At 37.2% G+C, this 15,530-nt stretch overlaps 1 protein-coding gene across 4 annotated transcripts in view; it reads right to left on the minus strand.

Annotated features, from left to right (window-relative positions):
* CCDC149 (coiled-coil domain containing 149) overlaps positions 1-15,530 on the minus strand; it is a 145,154-nt gene that overhangs the window by 7,221 nt on the left and 122,403 nt on the right. For all 4 annotated transcript variants that reach the window (XM_056802474.1, XM_056802476.1, XM_056802477.1 and 1 more), the window contains one exon: positions 1,866-1,982. In XM_056802474.1, coding sequence (XP_056658452.1) covers positions 1,866-1,982 — 117 coding nt within the window. The remainder of the gene's footprint in view (positions 1-1,865; positions 1,983-15,530) is intronic.

The following is a 15,530-nucleotide window of genomic DNA, read 5'->3' on the forward strand; positions in this document are numbered from 1 at the left end:
ACTTGCTTTCCTCTGTATTGAGTAGTATGAATCTCTTTAAAATGGTAAGCCCTTGAGATTGCCATGTGGAGCAATTTTTCTTTCTGGGAAGTACTGCAGTTCTAAGAGGAGGTCAAAACAAAGTCATTCTTGGGGAATGAGCACCCAGCCCAATCCTATCTTAGGGCTTCAGTGAATATTTAACCTATTGTGATAAAAGCCCATCCTTCCAAATTACATCCTGAATACATAGCCCAGGATAGAATTCCCGGAACCCTCTAAGGGATATCCTCTGAATAAGGAGACAGACCTGTGGAGAGATGACACACAGAACAGGGAGGGTTCCCTAAAGACAACTTGAGACCCTTTTCTTTGACATTGTAGAAATCCTCCAAGCTGTATTTTCAAGTTCTTACCCAAGGTAAGACAAAAGGAAAGGCACTAGAAATTTTACAGTGACTGAGACATTGGAAAGAGCAGCAAAATAATCTGTAATTCAGTAACTTTGGAAGCTTGGTGCTTCTTAAGTTTGGGGATTTTTCTTTTCTTCCTTTTTTGTTTGAAAAAGCACAAATTGTCACTGCTTTCATGGTGGAGAATTTCTAAGCTGGCCAACAATGGAAAAACACATTATCATTAATAATAGTAATTATTCTGTGCATTACTAGCAATAATGTAGGGAATTACTATCATTAATAATTATTAATAATAATACACATAATACCAATACAACTAATGATGATACAATCAAGTACTATAAAGAAACTGGACCATAGAAAGTGAAAAGGAAAAATGAGACTCATGCTCTAACAATCCCCAAAGCAGAAGCACTCAGCATGCTAGGATCTGGATTGCCCATTCTTTCTAGTGACCAGAAAAGGACGGTTATCCTCTTTTGTTTACTGGTCTTTGTTGGACTTTGTTCCACAAAATAGACGTGATTTGCTTTTGGTTTCATTTAATCACACACACACAACTGTGGCTGAAGCTGACAGAACAGTGTGCTTGTTACCATGACCAGCCACAATGGATGGGCTCTGGAACAATGAGGGCTAATGATGGAGCTTTAGAAGCTCTTGTTTAGAATCAGATGATTACTTAAGCTTCCCTTGTGAAAATAATGCCAGGCACTCAGCTTCTATATTTCAGCTTCTGAGGCCCCAAATCAGAGTCTTAGATTGGGGAAGAGTACAAAAAGAGAACACGCAGCTCTTGTCACGGTAGCTGGATGTTGCTGTACAAAGACATCCATCTATCAATCACTGAGGACTTAGGAAGGACCTACTAAGTGTAAGATGCTGTAGCCTAGCATTGAGGACAAGTCAGAAGAAGATAAAAAACAAAAAACTGGAATAATCCCTGCTCTGAAGTGTTAGTAGAGAAAACATGCATACATCTGAAGTATGTCCCAAATAAATATATACATAATAAATAGAAAACAAATGGATGTAGAAGAAGAGGCCAAGTGGGATACCCAGATAAAGATATTCAAGAGATGAGAAATGAAAGGGTACAAGTTAGAAGAGAGATTTGAGACAGAAATATAGACTTAGAAGCATTCAAAATAAGGAGAAGCAAAGGTTTAGGAGCAAATGACACTAAGCAGAAAGCTACAGAGGGAACTTTGGGGAAACATTTAGGGGCAAAAGGACTCCGTAGAAGAAGAGACAGAAGGTTACTTAAAGATGTAAGAAGAGAATCAGCTGACAAGAGGGCTGTCTATTCACTTTGTCCCCAACTTCAACCAGCTATAATCTTGTTAGTTCCCATTGATTTACCAATGTTAAGCCATTAGGTTTTATAAGACAGTATATGGATCAAGATGGGTGGTACAGCCATGAGTTACAAGATGCGTTCAGAAAAGATAGAAATCAGTGTGTACTTACCATCTTTAGTATATATTTTGTTTTGTTCTTGCTGATCTAGGAATTTCAGGAGAGGGGATCTTGACCTCTTCATGACTGGAAGAGTGGAATCATTGAAAGTTATGGTGTCCTTGCCTCCTATTATTGAAAAGGAGAGAAACAAATGAAGGACACCGACAAAGCTGATTTTGCATGTAAAACCATATGACCAACTGACTATTTGGACTTAAAGATGGAAACATGGTACAATTAACTGACCCCACAATAAAAAAGAAGTACAACAAGAACCCAAGCCTGCCAGTTATAAATGTCTAACTCATGGAATTCTATGAAAAGGCAATGTGGAGTCATGGTAAGAGCAGTGGGCTTTAACTAGGGCAGAAGAGTCCTACGATTGAATATTGGCTCTATCACTGACTAGATGGGATAATCTGGAAAAGTCATTTAATCTCTGTGAACCTCCTTGTAAAATGGACGTGATCATACTTGCTCTACTTATATCATAGGGTTCCAGTGAGAATTAATGAGATAGATATTAAAGCATGCAAAAAGGTAAATGGAAAGAATACTATTGGATTTAGAGTCAATGGACTTGGGCTCAAATCCAGGCTTTGTCACCTATTAACCTGGAACAATTCACTTGATTTCTTTGGACCTCAGTTTTCCCATGTATAAAATAGATAATAATGACAACAAAAATAACTGCCATTTACACAGTGCTTTTAAGATTTGCAAGGTGTTTTTACAATATACCATCTCATTTGAGCCTAAGAACAACCTGATAGACTTGACAACAACTCTTGGAAACCATGAGGTCTACTATTCATCTGCCACTCACTATTACTGTAATGGCTAATGATCTTCTCACTTTCCATTTACTTAGCTAAGCCTGTATTAACCAATTGTAGTCCATATACAAGCAAACTATTATCTACACCCATCTTCCATTCTGTCATCCCTATCCTCTTTTGCCTAACCTCATCTCTCTCCCACTTGTCTCCTGTGCCCTCTGGACCTCCTGTTCCATAGTGACTAAATTCCATTTGCCCTAGACCTCTTTCTCTTTCACTCCTTCCATCTAGTAGCCCTCACTGAGATCTGGGTGCATAAAAGGTCCCTGTTACATATAGCTGGGGCCTCTCAGACTTGATGGGTGCCCAACAAGACATCAGTTATGTTTTAATAATTACAGTATATTAATTGGGTGAGAGGAAGGATAGTAATACAGAAGGAAACATAAAAATAATGATTTTATTAACAGGGAAAGGGATGAAGGATTTGGGAATAGAAGGAAGGGAAAGGTAACTGCTAACACTTATCCCAGATATTAAACCTTCTAATACCTATCCTAAAATCTAAATAACTAAGCTTCTTAAAGTTAAGTCCAACAGAGTAACAGAATCTCACACACAAGAGTCCTTGATGAACCAGGAGTCCCAATTGATGTTTACAGATGCTCCCAGCTGGGCAGAGGTCTTTCTCCAGTCAGGAGAAAATGTTTATATGTTTCCTTCTGTATTACTATCCTTCTCCACCCCCAATTAATCTATTGTAATTATTAAAACGGTTACCATACTCAGATGAATTTCAAAATGGAGACAAGTGGCATGCATCTAGAGAACCCAACTGATACCGTATCCTTGTATGCATAGTCTTGCTGTGTTAGGGGAAAGTTAACCTCTTTTCATTCCAATATTGCAGCTGAACTAAGAGATACTAATATGAGAATCAAGCTTGGAGTACTCAGCCTCTTAAAAAGCCCATTACCTAGTCCTTTATTCCACCTCAGAAACATGTGGGGATGGTCACAGTCTGGAGCTTACCATTATCCACTTGTTCCACTTTCTAAATAAGAAATAGTGACATTCTTCTCTTACATCTTTTCTTAAAAATCCATCTCAACCCTTCTAAAGCATTCTCCTTCATCAAGACCTCCAGTCCCCTCAGTACATTCTCAGGCCATTATTCCTGTTCTGCCTTCCCATTTCCCCTCTCAATTTCAATATTATAGTCAGCAATTATAACATTTTACTGTTCTTTGCCCTTGAATATCCTAGTCCTTGCCTTATTACTACTCATCTCTAATCCAAATCCCAGCCCTAAATTACTCCATTCACTTCCTCAGCTCCTATTTGTATGCTACAAAATGGAGCTAGAAAAAGTCACAATCATGCTGACATGCTACACTATAAATCGATATGATCCAACTTTCCCTGGGTCTTCACTATAATAAGGCAGTCCTATTATTCCAACCCAATCGATTCCCTATATCATATTCTGCACAAATTATTCTAAAACTTCTTTTCCTCCATTAAGACTCCCATGCCTTTTTCCCTCTCTCAATTGAAGATTTTATTTCTTACTTGAGAAAATTTAACCTGATCTCCTTCTTTCATTCTCTCAATCCCATAACCCTTTGGACATCATCCCCCCACTCTTGTTTCCTTTTGTTTAGTCTCTGACAATGAGGAGGCCTTTCTCTTTGCCAGGATCAACTCAAAATATACCCTTGATCCTATCCCTTCCCATCTTCTCCAGCAGATTACAACCTCAATGATTCTCCCTCTTAGCTTCAACCCATCTCTATTTACTGGCTCCTCTATAGCCTTCAAATGTGCCCCAATGTTTCCCCATCCTTGGTTCTCCTCATTTCACTCTTCATAATTTATGTAGATCTTTTCATGTTTTAAAAAAATTAACCTACTCATCATTTCTTTTGGTATGTTTAAATTCCACCAAAACCATATGCTACAACCCATTTAGCCATTCCTCAATTAATGGTCATCCCTTTAATTTCCAGTTCTTTGCCACCACAAAGAGAGATGCTATAAATATTTTAGAACATACAAGTTCTTTTTCTTTTTCCCTGATCATCTTAGGAAACAAATCTAATAATGGCATTGCTGAGTCAAATGGTATACACAGTTTTATAATTCCTTGGGCATAATTCCATATTACTTTCCAAAATGGCTGGGTCAGTTCACAGTTCTCTCAACAATGTATTAGTGTTCCCATTTTTCTATATCACCCCAACATTTGTCATTTTTGTCTTTTATCATTTTAGCCAATCTGATAGGTATGAAATAGTAACTTAGAGTTGTTTTGATTTGTATCTCTTTAATCAGTAATGATTTAGAACTTCTTTCATATGGCTATATATGCTTTGATTTCTTTATCCAAAAACTTTCTGTTTATATCTTTTGATCATTTATCAATTGGGGAATGGCTCATATTCTCATAAATTTGAAAAAGTTCTCTATATATCTTAGGTATGAGATCTCTATCTGAGAAACCATCTATAAAATTTTTTCCCAAATTTTCTGCCTTCCTTCTAATCTTGACTGCATTATTTGTATTTGTACAAAACCTTACTAATTCAAACAAAATTATGCATTTTATATCTCACAATGCTTTCTATCTTCCTTAAACAAGCAGTTTCAGTACCATCTTCTTCTACACAGTCTTTCCCTGTCACCTCAACTACTAATATTCTTCCTCATAAACTGCCTAGTATTTAACTATTTTGAATTTATTATGTACATATTTACATGCAAACTGTTTTTCTCCCCCATTAGCATGCAAATTCATTGAGAAAAGAAATTATTTACTTTTTTATTTGTATGCCCAAAGCCTAGCATAGTCCTGGCACATAGCAGATGCTTAATAAATGATCATCATTTGATCAAGTGACTCAATCAATGATAATATCATAAATCTGGATATTCCTTCCAATGATGCAAGTTATACTCTGACCATGTCCACTAGTCTGCTCGTGTGAGTCTTGTCCATGTGCTCCCATATATTTGCCACCCAGTGTGTTAGAGAATGTCCTTGAATTCTCTTAATTAAGTGAATGAATCCCAAAGGAACATGAGGACAGTCTATCAGTTTCTTCTCATTTGCACTATGTGATTGGCCCATTGTTTTTTCTCTGGTCAGACATTTTTTCTGATGCCATCCACTAGACTTGAAGGGACTACTAATATTATTTTCTGTATTATACAGATTAAGATTCCGAGATGCAGAGAGTTGAAATTCTTGCCCTCATACTTACTAAGCAGAAGCCAGAAAGGCTCTCAGAGGCCATCTTAATCCAATCGAACTTTCAAGTATTTCCCTAACTTGTCCAAATGCATGCATTTAAGAGTGGGATTTGAACCTGTGTTTTCCTGACTCCTAAATCAACTTGCTCTCTTTTTATCATATTGCCCTAGATGGTCCCTCCAGCTATAAGTGAATAATCTAATTGAATATAAGTTAATATGTAATGCTAAATATCCGTGATGATTTTAATTATAATAACAATAAAATAGACTGACAAAAGTGTCTGCAGATCTATACCATTAAAAGATAGTTTAGCACTGCATTTGTAAGCTGTCTGGCTGTTGTGATCTATATAAAATCAGACAACTTTACACACTAGGGTAAAGCTTGAAGGATTTTGTTTGTGATAAACACAATCGGGTTTCCCTTTCCCTTTTTTTTTACCTTTACCCTTGGTTCCAAGGCAGAAGAGCAGTAAAGGCTAGTCAACAGCATTAAGTGACTTGCCCAAGGTCCCCCTAGGAAGTGTCTGAGACCAGATTTGAAGCCAGGACCTACTATTTCTAGCCCTGGCTCTCTACTCAATCCACTTAGCCACCAACCTGTCCTTTTCCTTGCACTTTTAATGGATCCCTACAGAAAAAAACCCAAAACAACCCATAATGGGGGGGCAGGGAGGGAAGAATGAAAGATGCCAAAGAATTCTAAAAGCTTTATCTAGAGTGGCTACTTAGGGAATCACAGTATGTTCAAGGAGAAGGTGCAGCAAGACTCCAGTCTAGAAACAAAAACATAGAATGCACACACACATATATGTAACATACATGCACACATGGATTCCTAAAGCAGGTGACTGAAGGAAGTCTAGTGCTGAGGGAGAGAGAATACAATATAATGGAAAGAATAAAACAGCCAGAAATATATATATATATATTTATATATTTATATGTCTGAAGAATGGCTTCTATATGTCCATCTCCAGAGAAAGAACTGATCAATAGAAATAAGACACCATTTATATATCTATAACTTTTTTTGGTCAAGTGATGCTAACTAGGTAAACCTAGAGAAACTCACTTTATTTCTCTGAGTCTTGGTTTTCTCATTTGTAAATTGGAGATACTTGCTGTATATACTTCATAAGATTCTGATGAAGAAGGTGCTTTGTCCGCTTTAAATCTCTATAGGAATGGGAGGGAATTGTTGTAGGACTTCTTGGTCAGCCTGAAGGCTTGTTCTTGCCTTCAGAGAAATCCCTGATGATACCTCTTTACCACTACGTGTTTGCTCAAATGTAAAACAGGGTAATACAACTACATGATCTAACTCATGGGATTCATTTTGAGAAAAACTCTTTATAAAATGCAAAACACCAATATCAATTGTGGCTATTGAGAGCTATTGATGCTATGATGAGGTTTCTGCAAGGGGATTCTGTTTTCATTTTCTGATTCTAACCAGCTTGAGGTCATTTCATGTTTCTGAGGTTCCATTTTCTTACCTGTAAAATAGGGCTAATACTACTACTTTCCTCAGAGGGTTGACATGAGGAAAGTGGTTTTTGAACTTTTAAGGACTATATAAATGAGTTGCTATTGTAAGTTAGAGTTTACAATTGACCGAATTGCCAATGTAATTGTCCCTGCTTAGAAATGATGTGCCTGCAAGTACCCCAACCACTTAAAAAGAAGACAGGTGTTGTTAAATAAGATTGGACTATAAACTCCTCCAAGTATATTCTTTTGTCTCTTTCCACTAGAATGGAAACTCACTGTTCTCAAGCCTGTCAAAAGATTGAATCTTTAGTCCTCAAACAATGTTGGCAAAACTTAGTCACATTTAAGTCAGTCCCGATACCCTAACCCACAGCAGGGTTGGACTTTGGCAAAACCCATGCTTGCCACACCTTCTCCCCGGCCCTTAGCCACAGAATCTTGACTATGACTTTCTGTGTATAGGGAATACTCAATAATTCCACTCTGTTATTTACTATCTGTCCAATATTGATCTTCAGATAATTCATCTATAAAATAAGTGGGTTGGCACCTTACTCTCCCAAAAATACTCTTTGATACAGTGACACTGGCCTCTTGCCTGTTCTACAAACAAGACACTCCATCTCTGGCTATTCTTGGAAAGCTCTCCCTTATTTTCTCCAACAACTGGCTTCCCTGGCTTCCTTTAAGTCACAACTAAAATCCCACCTCCTGTAGAAAGTGTATCCTCACTCTTATTAATGCCAGTACTTTCCCTCTTAATTATTTCCTAACAATCCTATATATAGCTTGATCTGAATGATTTGTTTACACATTGTTGTCCCCCATCATACTGTGAGCTCCCCAAGGGCAGGAATTGGTTTTTGTTCCTTTTTGTATTCCCAGGGTTTTGCATAGTAGGTGGTTCATAGTAGGTACTTAATATTTGTTTATTAACTAGTTAACTAGATAATCTCTAAAGTTCTCCCTGCTCTATTAATCAGAAAAAAAAACTCCTTTTGGTTTTCTCCCAACTTGACCAATCACTCTGAATTCTCAAGTCACCCTAATATTTTCTTGCCTAAAAGCTTTCCTTGAACTACAAGCCCCTTATACATCACTGTGAGAGATCACAAATCTTCAACAACTCCCAAAATCCTATCACATAAAATTCAAGCTTTAAGATCTTTAGCCTGTTATTTGAGATCCTTGAGGATCTAACTCCATTCCACCTTCACTGACTCATTTCATGCCATCCCTGCTCATGTACATTGCCCTCCACCGAGCTCTAGCACTCACCATTGACTAAACATGTGTTAACTATTTATGGTTCTGACCATGATCCTGTGCTTCCTCTAGTTAGCCCCTTTGCCCATGCCTTTGTTGAAATCCCACTTCGACACCTAACTCCAATGATATCTGTTCTATAACACATTCTCTGCTAAAAGTGATTTCTGGTGCTATTATGCATAGTGCCTGGCACATGGTAATCACTTAATAAATGCTTGTTAACAGATTGATTTTTCCTTTCTCTGATTTCATAGCATACTGTTCTTGCAGATGTAATTTTCGTATGTTTTTATTTGTGCAGAATTTCTTATTTTTTTCTATTCAGTTTTAAGTTCAACGGAGGGAAAGACTTTGTCTTACATTCTTTCTAGCTCCTCCTTCCATAATAGCCTTACTCTGATGTCTCATTTTGGTACTGAGGTGACCCAGGTTCGGCCAACTGAGAAAAAGTTCTTGCAAGTTCTGCTAAACTAGAAAAAAATTTGCATATGGCCTCAGCAGCAAAATGTATCTGCTATCCAAGGACCAGTCTAACTAAGTTTGGAGAAGCTCATTAGCAGAAGGTTAGCCTCTGGGGGAATGAATTCTTTTGATGGTGTCCAATGAAACAGATAAAAATAAAAATGGCTCCCAGAACCTAACATAGGTTCTTAATAAATGCACACAGGAAACACTTCAATATTTGTTAAATTGATGCATAAATAAAAGAGTGAATGAATAAATGAATGACTTCACTAATTAATCCAAAAGGGTCCCTAGCCAAGAGGAGCTAGAATTATGTTAAATTCTTTTGTTAGACTTATCAATTCAGCCAAAATCCATTTAATCCTGAATTTTGAGTATAAATATCAATCTACTAATTTAAGAGAGCAAAAGCTATATATTTTTATAAAAGTTCTAGCTCTAGCAAATCATTATACCAAGAGTTTGGTCATAATTAAAACTGCCAAGATTCCTTTATCTTCTGCATGATGTAAGAAGCACTTAAATCCTGCCATGTAAATCCCTCCAGTACAAGTCTGTGATAACCAAACAGATTCAGATGGTCATTTGTTCCCAGGTTTGATTCCATTCTTAGTGGAACAGGAGTCAAAAAAACTCATGTCTCAAATTCTAACAAATATAGAGGAGTAAGTAGAATGACAATGTGCATGAATAAATTTGATTCATATATATATAATATTTATTATAATGTCTGCATGTGAATGCAAGTGTTTATAGTATTAGGTTTCCCCTCATTGTAAATATACCCAAGTGTTACATCACAAATATGGATGAGTAGATGAATGCTAATTTATAGATAGACCAATTTAAATTGTCTATCATTTAGAATGTCATGTAGAATCATGGCAGACAGTTGAAATGAAGCTTGGAGAACATCTATAATAGTTCTACCTCCTTTCTTATAGGTGGGGAAAGCAAATCTCAAAAAGTAGAAGTTTTTTGTCCAAGATCATCTAGTGCCATTCAAAAGTCTCAGATTGTTGCCTTTGATTCCAGCCAAGGAAAAATAGACAACCTAGTTATGATAGCTCTTAAAGCCTTTCTAAAACAGGCAACCCAAATTCTCTAACTCTCAAGAATTAAATTCTGAATATATGAACATAAATGATTGCAATAAAGAAGGAAAGACAGGCATACTCTAAAGAGTGTGCATCCACAGGGAACTCGGTGAACAGCTTAGATTTTTAGAAGACAGATATAGAAGATAAAAACAAAGGCAGGTAATAAGAGGATGAATAAAAAAATACAAGAGTAGTCTTGAAATCAATGAAGCTCTGAAGAAAATGAGATCAGCATTAAATGTAATAAACAACCAAAAAGAGCTTTTAAAAACTATGTTGGAAGCAAGAACAAGAACAAAGAAGGGATTGATCCACTGCTTGGTGTGCATGGGCTGGTACTAGTGAATGGAAGAAAAAAAAAGCAGAATTATTTAACTTTTATTTCATTTCTGTATTTCCCAACAAGGATATTCAGATTAAAATGTTAGAAAAGTGGATACAGGGAACTGAAATCCAAGATAAGTAGAGAGACTATGGTAAGAGAGCACCTAGCTGTCTTCAATGAGTTCAAGTTACCAGGTCCAATGAATAACATCCCAGGTTACTGAAAGAAATGGCAGATGTGACTGCTGAGCCTTTGTCAGTGACCTTTAAAAACTGTGGAGAATGAGTGAAGTGCCACAGTGCCTGGAGAAGGGAAAATGTTAACCTGTTTTTCAAAAAGTGAAAAGGTTAGAATCTTCAGACTAGAGGCCAGTAAGCTTGGCTCTAATTCCTGGGAAAATTCCAGAATGTATTATTAAAAGAATGGATTGTAAGCAGTAGAAAGCCAGTAAGTAGTAATTGCTAAAACCAGAAGAGACTTATTAAGAACAGATCAGTGGGGACAGCTAGGTAGCTCAGTAGATAGAGTCAGACACTTCCTAGCTGTGTGACCCTGGGCTAGTCATTTAACTCCCACTGCTCAGCCCTTACTGCTCTTCTGCCTTGGAACCAATAATCAGTATGGATTCTAAGACAGAATGCAACATTATTTCTTTAAAAACTTATTCATGGCATAGAGTAATGCAAAGAACATTGGACTTGGATTTGAATCCTAGATCTGTTTGTTATTTACTAGCTCTGGTGACTTTGGTGGAGCTACTTATTCTTTTCAGTCTTAGTATCTTCCCCTGTAGAATAAAGGAGTTGCTCTCAAGAATCTCTAGGGTCTCTTTCAACCCTTAATCAATACACCTTATAAACCTCATTTCCTTTTTCACCAGAGTTACCAGTCTGGTTAATTAGGAGAAAGCTATGGATAAACCTGTCTCTGTTTCAGTAAGACATTTGATAAAGAATCCAATGCCATCCTTGAGGATGACATGGAGAGATATGGGCTAAGTACAGTAAGGAATATCCATGATTAGCTAAAGAATACTTCTGAAGAATAATCAATATCATATTAGATCATTTCTAATAAGGTATCCTGAGGATTGGTCTTTTGCCCTGTGCCATATAATAGTTCTAGTACTACGTAAAATGGGAGGGGTAGTATCTCTGGTATGTAGGGCTTGTCGTGCCCTCCTAGGGCAGCTCTCCAGCCTCTGACCCTCACCTGACACCCAGCTCTCACTTGTGGCTCCCAGTAGCTGCTAGCATGCAGCAGCGGCCACACCCTGGGCAACGGCTTCAACAGGCCGGCTAAACCTTGTGAGGGTAGCCATCGGGTCATCGACCCCTGGTGAACCAGGGCTTTGCTCACCCAGCATGTGAAGACTGCTTCGGCTGAACAGACGGAAGAAACCAATAAGAAGGTTCAACGGATGAGATGGCGACGCAGCAAAGCACTGTGGAGTGCTTAGGGCATTTTGGAGCACAAAGGACAACACGGCCATCCAATGCAGCTGAGGAAGTCTCCAGGTGTAACAATTTTTCGTGCCACTGGACCCAGGCTTCCAACGCCAAGAGAGTGGGACTGTCTCTGTGCATTGACTTTTCCACTTAAATCTCCTTCACACACAAGTGTTTTTGTGCATACTCATCTATACCCCATAGATGAAAACGCACAAAGACAATTGTCATCCTCGGTTACCAAGAGACTACTACCACTACGTAAAATAACCTTTCAATGACCTGAAGACATAGGTGGCAAGCTCACCAAATCTGCAGAAGATACTAAATCAGGAGGAACAATTTACAGGTTGAACAACAGGGCAATTAAAAGTCTAATTAATGTCTTGGGCTGGATTGATGCTCAGAATCAAATGAGATATTACATCAGGACTTGGTATCAAGAAAGATGCAGGGTTTAATCTTACTCCTAAGATTTTGTAGCTCCATGACCATGAGTTAGTTTTTCTGAGTTTTGGCTCCATATTCTGTAAAGTAGCATTGCTGTAAGGTTTAAAAAAAGTTATATATATATATATATATATATATATATATATATATAGCACTTTGCCAATTTTTAAGTGCCACATAAATAGCTACTCAACATTCATAGTAGTAGTAATTAATAATAATAGTATTTAAGAGTAGAAATTCCCACCTTTGGGTTAAAATTAGTTGTTTAATTATAATAAAACTAACCTTACTACATAATAGGAAAAGGGATGTTTGCTTGCAGATGATTATGTAAGTATTGTGCCCAAGACAAGGGATTCAAAAAGCCTGTTTTATTCTTCCCCATTATATATACCTCTGAAATATTCTTTTCAGTTTTGGATGTCATATTGACAAATGATAACACATTAGAAGAGGGAACCAGATAAGGACAGAATTGGAGAATGGACCATAAGAGAACAATTGAAAGACCTTGGAATGCTTTAGTTTGGGGAAGAGAATGTTTAAAGGCTATAAGGTGCCTGTTTTCAATCATTTGGTAACACCATTTTTTTTTTGCTTGGCCCTTGAGGGCAATACTAGGAGCTTGATGGAGAGCCATATTTTGCCACTGTGAAAAGGAAACTTCCTAACAATTAAGGTTCATCCAAACTGGCATGGAAAGCATCAATAGTGGAATATCCCTTTATTCTATTATCCACTAGAGTTGTTCAATAGGAGACTCAATAGTCACTTGACAGGGAGGTCCTAGAAGGGATTCTTAGACAGATGTGTTGGACATAATAAAATATCTCTGAGATTCTATTTTTCTTAAATTGTGGATCCTCAAGCTCTTTATAGGTTTTTAACATTTGATTTAGAAAGATAATCATCAGGTCAGGTCCCTTCAAAATCCTATTGCTATCATCCCTCTTTCAAAATTCTTAACAAATATTTAAGGAACATTCACTTTGGGCATGGCACCATTACTAAGTCCTAAGAGAGATGCAACAGCGAATGAAATTGTTCTTTTTTTCCCCAGGGAGAGAATTTACCTTCTAATCCAGGAGTGGAGGAGATATAGTTCCTACACAAATAATCAAAATACTGGTAAAATGGTCAGCCAGAAAACTATACATGCTGTAGGCATTCAGAGAAGGGAAATATCAATACCTGGGGGCATGGAAGAATCAAGGGATGGTCAACAAAAGCTGAACAGAGAAGTTATTGTTTGAAATGGATGGGCAAGAATCACATTTTTTTCAGCTTCAGCTCACTTTCCACACTGATGTTTTCTTGTTACACCCCAACACATATTAATGAGTATTTTAATACCCTCTTTATAGAGAAAGATTTTAAAAGTCAGAATTTGAATTTGCTATATTAATGATTAGTCAAACACTCAATTTTTTTTCATTTAAAATAAATCTGTCCAACCAGTCCCTAGCGAATGATCCTTTCTGCTTTGCATCTCCATTTCTTGGTAGATGTTGGCCTCATGCTCATACAGCTGAGTCTTGATAATGTGGCCCCATGGCTGCTATGTTGTGGCATGAGTTTCTCTGTGTTTTTAGGTTTGGGTTATTTAGGATTTGCAAAAAACAAAATAAAAAATCACCAACTCTCCTTAACCCAACCAAATCCAAATATTCTCTTTATCCCCAGGTTGATGCTTCCAATGAAGAAATTAGGTAACAAATCTAGCATTAAAAAATAAGCATCTCAAACAAGGCGCTGCTAACACTAGAATAGTTTTTCTTTGGTCTCCAATAGAATTTAATCCGAAGAACTTACTAAGTAAATCTGATATGGCAAATCCTAAAGTGCTACCCACGTGTAACACAAATACACAAAGGGACCAAGAGAAGAAGCCAAAGGAATTCTCAGTCTCTCACGGGTCACATCCAATCAAGAAGCACAGTCTTTCAGTCCTTCTCTATTGTTTCTTCAGTAAACTACCAAACTATCTTTGAGGAGCCTGGGAAGAAAAGATGAATTCTCCAAAGACAAGGATAAGGCTTGGACCTGGAATTTTACTGGCATGGAGACCTCCAGATGAGGAAACTCCCTTTACCAAAGCACTTAGTATGTTTTCTCCTAAAGGGCATAGAGAGGTTAGATGTCTTGCCAAGAGTTACATAGTCAATATATGTCAGAGATAGTATTTGAATCCAGATCTCCTTGACTCCAAAGACTCTCTATCTACTATACCATTCTGAATCTACCACACCATTTTACTTCTTCTCTAAAGAGATATAAAATGATTCCAAACACTGAGATGTTCTTCTATGGGGTCTATGTCAAACGTCTAAGACCCATTTGTATCCAAGATAAAAATAATCATCTCCATTTTATTCTGGGAAGAAAAGAAGAGCTGAGAGAAAAGGGACAGGGAACTTTTTCTTCCCAAAGATTTAACCCTACCATGGGGAAGGATGGAGGGTAGAGGAAGGGATATTTAATCATTTTTATTCATAGTCTCTGAAGAAATTCATAGCTTTAAATTGGGGAGAGAATTGAGACATCACATATCAATCCATTCATCCTGCCCCCTGATTTGAAATCAAAGAGATGAAGTAAAATGTTCCTAAGTAGTGGTCAACAGTGCCTGGAAACAGGATGCTAGGATAATGAACTTAAATTTACTAGAAGGTACCTTAGAAATTAATTCATTCAATTCCTTGACTTTATAGATAGGAAAACTGAGGCTTGGTGATGCGAAGGGATTTGCTTCAAGATTACTCAGCTAGTCAGTGACCAAATGTGAATTCTAACATGAATTAGGATCCATGTCTTCCAACTCCTAGTCTAGGGCTCTTTTCATTATTCCACATTGCCTCAAAATGAGGATAAGATTGTTTCAGTTTTTGAGCTTTGCCCAGTCAAATTTCACTCATCTCTTAAAGGCCCAATTCAAATTTTAATTTTCATGATGAACTATTCCATTTTACACTAATTTCTCCCTTCCCTGAATTCCTAACTACTATACAATTTAGAACTTAATTATATTTTCCATTATTCTCTCAATATTTCATATGTGTCAATATCTTTTCTTAAATACGGCGTCC

This window comes from Monodelphis domestica, chromosome 6, assembly GCF_027887165.1.
Source record: "Monodelphis domestica isolate mMonDom1 chromosome 6, mMonDom1.pri, whole genome shotgun sequence".
Taxonomy (NCBI): domain Eukaryota; kingdom Metazoa; phylum Chordata; class Mammalia; order Didelphimorphia; family Didelphidae; genus Monodelphis; species Monodelphis domestica.